Genomic DNA, 12174 nt, shown 5'->3' with positions numbered 1-12174 from the left:
TGTGGTTCCACACAGTTGCAAGGATGTTGTTGGCTTTGAAGAAGACAACCTCATTCCTTGCAAGTTTCTGCCCTACCTTGGCCATGTGACGCCAGTTCACCTTTACGGTTCCACAGACTCCCGTTTCATGCGTGTGAAGATAACGAGCGAGAAGAGGGCTAGTGTACCAATTGTCCAGGTAGAGAACGTGACCACGATGAAGGTAGTCTTCTATCATCGTCTTTACCACTGCTCCCGACAGTCCAATACTTCGATCTTCTATTATGTCTGTCTGTGCACCGATGCACAAGACTATGTCTTGCACGTTTCCAGTCCTACAGTCGCACATAACAAAGATCTTGAACCCGGAACGGTGCCTTTTGCTGGGTATATACTGCCTAAATGAAATATTGCCTCTCCACAACACGAGACTCTCGTCTATGACGAGGTCTCTATAGGGATAAAATGAGGAACGAAAGGTTTGCCTGAGGTGATCAAAGATCAACCTAATTCGCCTCATTTTATCAGTGTTGTTTGCATTTGCAGGTTCATGAGCATCATAGAAATGGAGGTGACTTAGAATTTGGTGAAACCGATTACGGCTCATCACTTGACCAAATATTGGGGTAAACATAACAGGGTCCCTAGTTCAGTAAGCAGGAATTCTATTCTTTCGTATAATACCCATCAAAAGGACCAGGGCAAAAAATAAGAACATTTCTGGAAGGGAGACAGGGTAATCATAGATGATAGAATGCCTACTCCTTGTTCCCAATCTTTCACTCTCTAGGCGCTGGGCGCTTGCAAACAGGTTGGTTTGGTATACAATCTGGTCCACAAATGCCTCACGGAAAAACAGGTGGAAAAAATCCAACCTGGTGGAATTACGGTGAATTCCTGGAGCAATGCAGCCAGATTGCCCCTGCTCAGTGAAGGGGTGAATGAGGGGAGAAAAATCACTCCCATCCTCCCAATTCCACGACACAAATCCCTCGTCCCCATCATCCCCATCACCGCCTTCGTCTGGGTGGGGAGGAGATCCTGGTTGGGGAGGTGGGGGAGAAGGAGTGCGGAGGGCTTCCCCACCGTCACTCCTCTTCCCTCTGCCTTTACCCTTTCCCTTTCCCTTACCCTTACAGCCTTGAGGAACATTAGGGGGCTGTGGGGATGAAATAGGGGAATATTGGGGAGCAGAAGACGTGCTGGGGAGTGGTTCCTCCCCACCTTCCCCCTCCATGACAACACCACGTGCTTTCTCACGCACCCTAGCTCGACCACGTGTTAGGGGATATTGGGGAGCATAAGACGTGCTTGGGAGTGGTTCCTCCCCACCTTCCCCCTCCCTCACAACCCCACGTGATAAGGAACGCACCCGCACTGGCCCACGTGATCCACTACGCCGCCTCACACTACATAGGGAGAGCAATGACTCACTCACGTCACTCTCACTTTCCCTAATCCTCCCTGGACTTTCCCTTTCACTCCCCACTCCCTCCACTTGACTTCCTAACTCCCCAAACAAAATGCTAGGCCCATACCTGCTCATACGACGTGGTGTGCGCTCTGGGCCACGATGAGTTATCACCTCACGTCCATACCACATGGCAGCACGTCCCACGGCTCCGTCATCGTCCTCGTCCTCGTCCTCGAATTCTGGTTCCAAATCACGTTGGGGATAGGGATAGGATGTTGCACGTGCCCTCTTTGCCTGCTGCCCCTCTCTAGCAGCACGGTAAGTCACGTACTGCCGCTTCCTGGGAGACGGAACTTCCTCGTCACTGCTGGTGGTTTCTTCCTCCTCTGGCTGCACATAATCCTTGTCCATATCCTCGTCGTCCAGTGGGGAATCACTGTCACCTGTAAAGGTGTCCAGGGCGACTTGAATTTCGCTGTCTGAGAGACCTCTCTTAGCCATGTCTGAACAGGACCGTTGCTACCAGGTGAGTGGACGAGTGATGGGCTAGCGCGGGTCGCGCGGGGTCGCCAAGTGTCCCCGCCTGGTGGCAGGTAGGGGAAGGTCATGCGAGGGTACGTACCGCAAATCAAGCGCGAACTTTGAAAATTATCGAAATTATGCGCATTGCAATTGCACGACGTACTGGTACGTCGCCGGGACTGGCAAATGCAAATCGTTGCAACGTACCCATACGTCGACGGGACGGGGCGGGTTAAGATGAGAGTGGCCAGCTTCACTCATCTCTGAGTGGCAGTACATGAGCAATAAACCCCAACCATCCCTTGGATATAAACCTTCACTGGCTCAAACTGATTGGAGTGCCGTAATTACCCACTAAACCACCAGGCACCAAAATTTGGATATATGGTTACCACTCAGCATAGTAAACGGTTTCCTGGTGTACAGGAAACCATCTGGCATGTCACTTAGTGTAGAGTTCCATCTGGCATGTCACTTAGTGTAGAGTTACCCGCAGGCAGAAGGAACAGGAAAGAATGAAGGAAAGAAAGACAGAAGAGGGAGTGTAAAGTCACTTGTAGGCAGAAGGATGAAGAAGGAATGAAGGATAGAAAGACAGAAGGATGGAGGAGAAAATGGGCAGACACCCAAGAGCAGCAGTAATTGAATCTGTGAATAATAAGGGATGGCTGTACAGTATTTGTAAGCAGCGGTTTGTCCATCTGTACTCATCTATCTGTCTATCTATCTATTGCCAGACGCCTCAGTCCTGTTTGGGGTGGCCACAAACAAATCGCCTCCAAGTCGCCCTGTCCCCCGCCATTTCACTGCCCTGCTCCCAACTCACACCCCCCTCTCTCATATACCTCTCCACCCCATCCCTCCATCTCATCCTCGGCCTCCCCCTCCCTCTTCCCCCCTCCACCTCACTCACATACACTCTCTTCGTCAGTCTTTCACCCTCCATCCTCTCCACATGGCCAAACCACCTCAGTGTGTTCCTCATAACGCTTCCTATCACATCCACATCAACACCACAACATTCCTTTATATCCTCATTCGTCAGCCTATCTCTCCATGTGACTTCACAGGCTCCTCTTAAATAACTCATTTCCACTGCTCTCACTCTTGACTTGTGTCCTTCCAACAACGTCCAAGCTTCACTTCCGTACGTTAGAGTTGGTATCACAATACTGTCATGTAGTAACTTTTTCACTTCCATGCTCACTTCCCTGTTTCTTATCACTGCTTTCAAAGAACCAGCAACCTTTCTTCCCTGCTGTACCCTTTCAAGCACTTCACCCTCCAAACCTCCATCCTTACTCATCACACTACCCAAGTACTTAAACATACTCACATTTTCCAATTCCTCACCATCCAACCTCGCTGTACATTCACTGACTTCACCTCTCTCAAAGACCATCACTTTACTCTTCCCTACATTCACCTTCAGATTCCATTTCTTACACACTCTCCCAAACTCATCCACCAAGCCTTGCAGCTCCCCTTCGTCTTCACACAACAACACAGTATCATCTGCAAACAACAGTACAGGGAGTTTCCAAACACTATCCTCTCTCACCAGGGCCACTCCAACATCCACTACCCTACCTTGTACCTCTTTTATTACCCCATCGATGTACAGATTGAACAACCATGGAGACATGACACGTCCCTGTTTCAACCCAACTTTCAAAGAGAAAAATTCACTTAGTTCACCATCCACACGCACTGCAGCCTTCACACCATCGTACATACTCTTCACAGCATTCAACAACTTCCCATCTACTCCATATATTCTTAACACTTTCCACAATCCTTGTCTATCCACCCTGTCATATGCTTTCTCCAAATCCATGAAAGCTGCATACAACTTCTTTCCCTTCTCTAGAAACTTTTCCACTAAAGATCTAAGAATGAATATCTGATCTACACAACCTCTTCCCTTCCTAAAGCCTCCCTGTTCTTCTCCAACTAATTTCTTTGTTCTTTCTCTAACTCTGTCAGTAAGTATCCTACCATACACTTTTCCTATTATACTAAGAAGACAAATGCCCCTATGATTACCACACACTTCTTTTTCCCCTTTTCCTTTGTACAAGGGAATAATTATACCTGACTTCCAATCCTCCGGGACTCTTCTTTCCTGTACTCTGTACTCATGTACAGTATAATAATCTCTGGCAAGGAGGTTATGTTTTTGCTGGCATTTGTTTGTTTGTCTGCCTGTCTATCTATCTGTCTGTCTGTTAGCAGGATTACAGTACTGAAAATGTTACGAATGGATTTTGATGAAATTTTGTGGAAAGGTGGGCCATGGGCCAAAGTAGGAATTATTACCGTACATTTTGGGGTGGATCCAAATCCGGAGTATCCCACACAATATCTCCTAAAGTTCTCCATGAATTTCTATGAAATTTTGTTGAAAGATCAGCCATGGACCAAGAAAGAATTGCTAAAATTTTTGGGGTGAGCTGGAGCCAGAGCTGGATCCTGTATCCACGGATCTGTTAGGAGGATTATGCAAAAAGTTATGAATGGATTTTCATGTAATTTTGTGCAAGGGTGGGCCATGGACTGAGGAAGAAATTATTAAATTTGTGGGCGAATCTGGATCTGGATCCGAAGTGCCCCACACAATATCTCCAAAAGTTCACAATGAATTTCAGTGAAATTTTGTGGAAAGGTGGACCATGGATCAAGAAAGAATTGAGTAAATTTTGGGATGGAGCTGGATCTAGATCCTTTTTAATGGCACTGGCATTCATGGAGGTATGCACCCTATGAGTGCTTTCTAGTTTAGAAAAGGATTACCCATTTTCCACCTCTTTTGCTCAGTCTCTATTATTTTTCATTTATTTAATTCATATTATGCTGAATGATAAAAGGTGGCATTATAAGCTGGAAAATATGGTACAGTACTGTATTTGAAGCACATTAGTAAATTTACTTTTGAAATAATATTGTGATTCTTTTCTCAGATGAATGATGGACCACTGTGCCGGTGCTCATTAAAAGCACAGCGTTCTGGAATTCGTCATGGGTACTATGTTGGAGAGGACCATCTGGAACCCTGTCACACCTGGACCAACAATGTTCATCACCTTCACCACTACCTCATAACCATTTCACCACCTACCAATTTCCTTGTTAGTAAATTCTTACGCATTATGTAATAAGAGTGTTTTCAAGTGCAAAACTTACAAGAAAAATTAAGGGCCAGGCATATTTATGCAGCAAATCCTTGGTTTGCAGCCATGTTCTGGAAGGGGAAACCTTCACGTGGTGGTACTGATAAGGTAAGTGACACTTGCCCACTTATACAAATGCCTTTCAGTACCTTCCCTGTCCCCAGAAAGGAGGATAGGTGACAGAAGAACAGTTTAGTGTGCAGTCCAACAGGTTCACATTCAGAAATGCCTGGGGCCATAGCAATAACAGCAGCAAGAACATCAACAACAAACCCTTATATATTCCTCCAAGTAGATGCATTCCTGAAGGTGGTATGTTGGGGTGGGAGGCTTGTATTGTAAGGAACATAGTATGTATCATATGGGGAAATAAATTTTTTTTCCATAAATGGCTTGAATAGACTAAATTGGGCAAGAACTGGACAGAATTGGCCGTCAGTCTACCTTAACTAAGAAAGATTGGTCCAGTGGTAAGGTGTGGCCTCATTGGCTCATATGGTTGTTGAATACATCATTTTAGCTTATAAAAGCCATTACTAAACTCATTCATAACAGTTAAAGTCCCTTTTGAATATTAGATCCTACTAGCTGCAGTAAAGGAGAAGGCATTTTGTTCTGTTTTTAAATGCTCCAGCATGCATGCATCATCCTTGGTCACCTAATGTTGGCTCTCCATGCAGCTCAATTTCTGGCAGCTTCCTTATTCAGTCCCTTCTCCCTGAGGTCACATTCAGTGACGTCGTCCCAGGTCTTTTTCTGTCTACCTCTTTCAGCCCTACCCCTAACATTAACACTTTTCACATTCTGCACCCAGTTATCATCCCCCATTCTCTCCCCATGCCCAAACCTTGTCAATCTACCTCTTCTCATCACAGCACCAATGCACTACAGTCCCATCCTACCTCTCATCTATCATAAACCTAGCCCCTCCAGGCCTTGCACTCAAGGACTGCACATCCACCTTATCATTGTCATTTCTGTATGTTTGAGCCTGTGAATATCCTCTTCCTTTCCTGCCCAGGTCTCACTACCATACAGCATACCACTCCTAGCTGCATGCAAAGATCCCATAGGACAGAGGGAGAGCCCTCTCAGGTGAGGCAATGGCTCCCTAAATTTCTTCTAACCACTCCTCACTCTAGCCACAGAGCTAGATCCTGCCCCACCTCCAGCACATGACATATCTCCCAAATAACAAAACTCTTCCATACTCTCAAGAAAGCAAGATCAGTCCTTTCATGCCTGATAATCTCTACATGCTTTCACCAATACACCACACATATAAAATCAGCATTATCTCACAGTCTACCTCCAGTACCACGTCATGTCTTATGCACCCACTTATCACAGACACTGCACAAGATGGAATTACTTCCCACGCCCTTGTGGTAAATCTCACATGACCACTCTTTGTCTTCTTTGACAGTACCGGCCACAGCCCGAGAAACCATTACTTTTGTTTTATCTGCATATACTCTGTGACCTTGTGCCCCATATCATCTCTCCACTTCCTAAATCACTCCTCCACCTCCCTCTCATTCTCTGCAATCAACACCAAATCATCGGCACACAACATCTCCCACGGGAGTCCATTTCTGAAGTCACATGAGAGGGCTTCAAGTACCATGATAAACAACATGGGACTCAAAACTGACCCCTGATGCACACCAACATTCACAGAAAACTCATCACTCAAATCTCCATTCACTCTTACCTTGGTGCGGGCACCCACACACATGGCCATAACCACCCTAGCAGGTACTCCTCCATCCCAAGCTTTCTCATTGCCCACTTCACCACCTTCCTAGGGTCTTTGTCAGAGGCCTTCTTCAAATCAACAAAAGCAAAGTACAGATCCCTTTTCTTTCCTATATATTCTTCCTGAAGCTGTCAAACAATGAATATGGCATCAGTGGTCCCTTTGGCTGGCATATACCCAAACCGCATCTCATCAGTATTCACCCTGTCTCTAATCATACCTTCTAGATCTCTCTTCATTACCCTCATTATCTTGTGTAAAAGCTTTATGCCACTATAATTTCTTCTTGTCAGGGCATCACTCTTCCCCTTATACACAACACTTTTACAATTACCCTCTTCAGCTAGTCATCTGGGACAACACACTCATATAGCTACAGTAGAAGTCCTTTATTCTGACCACCAATAATCCAAATATTCCAATACTCTGAATGTTTCGAGGCAGCAGATGATTTTAAGTGCCGTAATGAATTTAAGTGTATTGAGTGAAAATTAAGTGAATTACAGTAAGTTGCTGTTGAGTGAATTGAGTGAAAATGAAGTGAATCAAGTGAATTTTTTCTCTGGGCTTTATCTATGGATTTATCTGGCTTGGACTTGTTTGTAGACTTGGATGTACCTGCCTTCAACTATTCAACTACACATCTATACATTTCCATTGAGTAAAACAATAACCCATATCATTTTAAGTGTTTATTTAATGATCACGTACATATTTTTATTGTTTTCAGAGATCCCTCCCAGTAGTCCGAAAAAAACAGTAGTTCGAAAGACCCTCGGTCCCCTGCCATTCGGATTACAGGATTTTTTCTGTATAAAAGTATTTATCAGGTCATTAACTAACCCCACTCCTATTATCACCTGTGGCTTTCAGCATTTCAGCAGTCATCCCTGACACACCTGCTGCTTTCCTTGCCAGCATCCTGCCTGTTGCCCTGCTCACAGTAGCAGTGTCAATCAAAGGCCAGGGGCCAAACATGGGATCTGCTGGCTCCAAACCTAATCTGTCAGACTCCTCATTCCAGTCAAACTCCTCATTTTCCAAGAATGAAAAAAAGGGTGGTAACAGAGAGCAGTATTTGACTGCCAAGAGTAGGGCTAGAAAGGAGGTATACTAGGCAAAATCTTAGTCCCAGAGACTTTTACTGGATAACGTAAATAGTGCTGGAAGGAAGAATATGGTCTTTAAGGTGGTAATGGTAAATCAGGCAAAGAGGGAAAACAGGAATATCATAGGTGAGCAGTATATGAAGAATTATGAAGGAAAGGCAGTGGTGGACAGTGAGGATTGATAGACACCTGGGGAAATTATTATAATGTTGCTGAATGAGGAGATTGACTGGAGCAGGGAAAGTTTGTAGTAAGTGGATTCAGGGTTTTGCCCTTGGACTTTGATTGATGCAGCTACTGTGAACAAGGCAAGAGTCTGGGTTGACTGCTGAAATGCTGAAGGCCTTAGGAGATACAGGAATGGGATTAGTTACTGATATGATAAATACGATTATATATGAGTGTTCTAGAAGATTAGCTGAGGAATGTGATTGTAAATGTGTACAACAGGAAGGGTGATGCCCTGGAAAAAGGAAATTACAGAGGCATAACACTTTTGGACTAATGAAGGTAATGGAGAGAGTCCTAGAAGATATGATGAGGGAAGGAGCAAATGCTTATGAGATGCAGTTTGGGTCTGTGCTCGGCAAAGGGATCACTGATGCCATATTCATTGTCAGACAGCTTCAGAAAAAATATATAGAAAAGAAAATGGAGTTTTCTTCATTTTTGTTGATTTGGAGAAGGCCTTTGACAGATTCCCCGGGGAGGTGGTGAACTGGGCAATGAGAAAGCTTTGGATCAATGAGTGACTGGTTAGAGTGGTTATGACTATGTATGCAGGTCTTCGCACCTAGGTGAGAGTGAACGGAATGAGGAGGGTTACAGGTGTAAATGTCAAGGAAAGACTAACATGAGGCCAAAACAAGGACAATGTGGAAGTTAGATCATGCATAGAAACCTGGGCTAGCAGAATGAATGGCAAAATCAAGATCATGGCCCATAAAGAGCTATCATCAGATTTTTAAGACATACACATAGTAGCCCAGTCACTGGTCTGTTAGCTTAAACGTAAACAGTTAATAATTTTCTTATCCACAGATAAAAACACCGACGGTGATCTCCCACGATGGACATGAGTTCATCTTTGAGGGATTCTCACTTATGTCTCATCATCCACTTGAGGAAGTGCCCACCTGTCGTGTCATCCGCTTCAACATTGAATACACTATCCTTTACATCCAGGAGAAAATTCCAGATAACTTCTGTATTAAGGAACTGGACTTATTTTGTAAGTACATCAGTGCTGTATTTCTTTCTGCTGCCTATATGTTAGCTCGTTTGCTTGATTTTTTTCAGATACATTTCATTCTTTTTAACTGATAATCTTACCATGTTTGGTAAGAACTGTGTGAGAATAATCGGTGAGGGAGTGCATACAGGCAGGCGGAATCCAGTACTAGCTTTTATTCCAGTACAGGCTAAAGTAGGGCATAGAACAGTCCATAATGCAAACCGAAGCCTTTTTGTTAGTATACATTCTCTCTATATTATGGCATTTTGATATTAAAATGATTGGCTTTACAGAAAATAACATTTTTTCCTTTCCAGGAAAAACTTTTATTTCACTGATGACAGGAGCCACTTCATCGCATTATATATGTGATGCAGGTTCATCAGTACAGTATTGTACACTACCCAGTTTTCTGTTGTGTTCTGTAAGCTTAGTTGGATTTTTGCTTTTGTTATCTTGTAAACCCAGGAAATGTGGTAGGTGGGGGCACTCACCTCCACTCACTTGATGTAGTGCTGCTCTTGGGTGTATGCCCCTTCCTCTCCTCCATTCTTCTTTCCTTCCATCCTCTTCTGTCTTTCTTTCCTTCATTCTTTTCTCATCCTTCTGCCTACGGGTGCCTTTACACTCCCTCTTCTGTCTTTCTTTCCTTTGTTTTTTCCTCTTCCTTCTGCCTGTGGGTGACTCTACACTGAGTGACAAGCCAAATGGTCTCCTGTACACCAGGAAACCATTTTCTACACTGGTGGTAACCATATAGTCAAATTTTGGCACTTGGTGATTTAGTGGGTAATTACAGCACTCCAGTTGGATTGAGCCAGTGAAGGTTCATATGCAAATGGTGGTTGGGGTTTATTGCTCACATAAATTCCACTCAGGGATGAATGAGGCTGGTCACTCTTATCTTAAATGTCAGGACCAACTTGCCTATCCCAAGGCTTCTAGGCTTCTTATGGGGCAACATAGGATTGGATGATGGATGGATTAAACCCAGGAAAATGCTTATAGTGCAACCTTCAGAGTTTAGGTGCATATGGCCATGAACAGTTCAAACTTTTGAAAAATTCCATCCACCATCTAATGTTACATTGCCCCATGAGGAGCGTAGGAGCCTGGGGTAGGCAAGTTGGTCCTGACATTTAAGATGAGAGTGACCAGCCTCACTCATCCTTGTGTGGTATTACGTGAGCAATAACCCCAATCGCCCTTTGGATGTAAACCTGCACCAGCTCAGTCTTCTTGGAGTGCCTTAATTACCCACTAAAACATCAGGCGCCATAATTTGGTTATATGGCTACCACCCAGCATAGTAAAATGTTTCCTGGTGTACAGGAAACCATTGGCATGTCACTCAGTGTAAAGTCACCCATAAGCAGAAGGAAGAGGAAAAAATGGAGGAAAGAAAGACAGAAGAGGGAGTGTAAAGTCACATGTAGGCACAAGAATCCTTGAATTATTCTTGTATTCTTTACATACCTCTAGCTACCTAGATTTTACCATTGGGCTTACTTTTTTTTGACAACTGCCAGATGAATCAACTTTATTTTGATACTACTTTGCATTTTGGGATAATACACTATAGAACACAGTGGGCTGGCGGAGGGTTGACAGAAGGTTGGTGTCCCTCCCAGGTAAACAACTAACTATAATGATAAACAAAATGCCTCGGAACAGGACCAACCACCTGGCGGTGACCAAGGATCATACAAAGGATATGGTATAGATTTCAGCATGGAATACCTGTCTGTTTCTATCTATTGCCAGATTCCTTAATCCCGAAAGGGGTGGCCACAAACTAATTGCCTCCATATCGCCCTGTTCCTTGCCATTTCATTGCCCTGCTCCCAGCTCACACCCTTCTCTCATGTACCTCTCCACTCCATCCTTCGATCTCATCCTTGGCCTACCTCTCCACTCACATACACTCTATTCGTCAGTCGCTCACTCTCCATCCTCTCCACATGGCCAAACCACCTCATTGTGTTTCTCCTCATGCTTCCCATTACATCCACAAACACACCACAATGCTCCTTCACTTCCCCATATGTCAGTCTGTCTCTCCATGTGACTTCACATGCTCCTCTCAAATAACTCATTTCCACTGCTTTCACTCATGACTTCTGTCCCTCCAACAAGGTCCAAGCTTCACTTCCATACGTTAGAGTTGGTACCACAATACTGTCATGTAGTAACTTTTCCACTTCCCTGTTTCTTATCACTGCTTTCAAGGAACCAGCAACCTTTCTTCCTTGTACTCTTTCAAGCACTTCATCCTCCAGATAATCATCACACTACACAAAGTACTCAAATGCACTCATATTTTCCATTTCCTCCTCATCCAACCTCACTGTACATTCACTGACTTCATTTCTCTTGAAGACCATAACTTTACTGTTCCCGACAGTCACCTTTAGATTCCTATTCTTACACACTCTCCTGAACTCATCCACTAAGCCTTGCAGCTCCCCTTCGTCTTCACCTAACAATGCAGTATCATCTGCGGACAACAGTACAGTGAGTTTCCAAACACTGCCCTCTCTAATTAGGACCACTCCAACATCCACTGCCTTACCTTGTATCTGTTTATAACCCCATCCATATACATATTGAACAACCATGAAAACATGACACATCCCTATTTCAATCCAACCGTCAAGTAGAAAAATTCACTCAGTTCACTATCCACATGCATTACAGCCTTAGCACCCTCATACATATGCTTCAAAGCATGCAACAACTTCCCATCTACTCTATATATTCTTAATACTTTCCACAATCCTTGTCTATCTTCCCTGTCATATGCTTTCTCCAAATCCATGAAGGCCACATACAACTTCTTTCCCTTCTCTAGAAACTTTTCCAATATAGATCTAAGAATGAATATCTAATGAACACAACCTCTTCCCTTCCTAAAAGCTCCCTGTTCTTTTCCAACTTCTGTTATTTCCCTAACACTGCCAGTAAGTGTCCTACCATATACTTTTCCT

The 12174-nt window shown here is 44.1% G+C and overlaps 1 protein-coding gene across 1 annotated transcript in view; it reads left to right on the top strand.

Annotated features, from left to right (window-relative positions):
* The window catches only part of drosha (ribonuclease 3 drosha), a 575197-nt gene that overhangs the window by 191509 nt on the left and 371514 nt on the right, over nucleotides 1-12174 (top strand). The window contains exons 7-8 of the mRNA XM_080286434.1: nucleotides 4876-5043; nucleotides 8995-9184. Of these exons, the coding sequence (XP_080142560.1) occupies nucleotides 4876-5043; nucleotides 8995-9184 (358 nt within the window). The remainder of the gene's footprint in view (nucleotides 1-4875; nucleotides 5044-8994; nucleotides 9185-12174) is intronic.

This window comes from Coenobita brevimanus, chromosome 111 (genome assembly GCF_032717465.1).
Source record: "Coenobita brevimanus isolate Jiangsu-jjx chromosome 111, ASM3271746v2, whole genome shotgun sequence".
Taxonomy (NCBI): domain Eukaryota; kingdom Metazoa; phylum Arthropoda; class Malacostraca; order Decapoda; family Coenobitidae; genus Coenobita; species Coenobita brevimanus.
The sequence above is the reverse complement of the archived record's forward strand: the minus strand, read 5'-3'. Positions and strand labels throughout refer to the sequence as shown.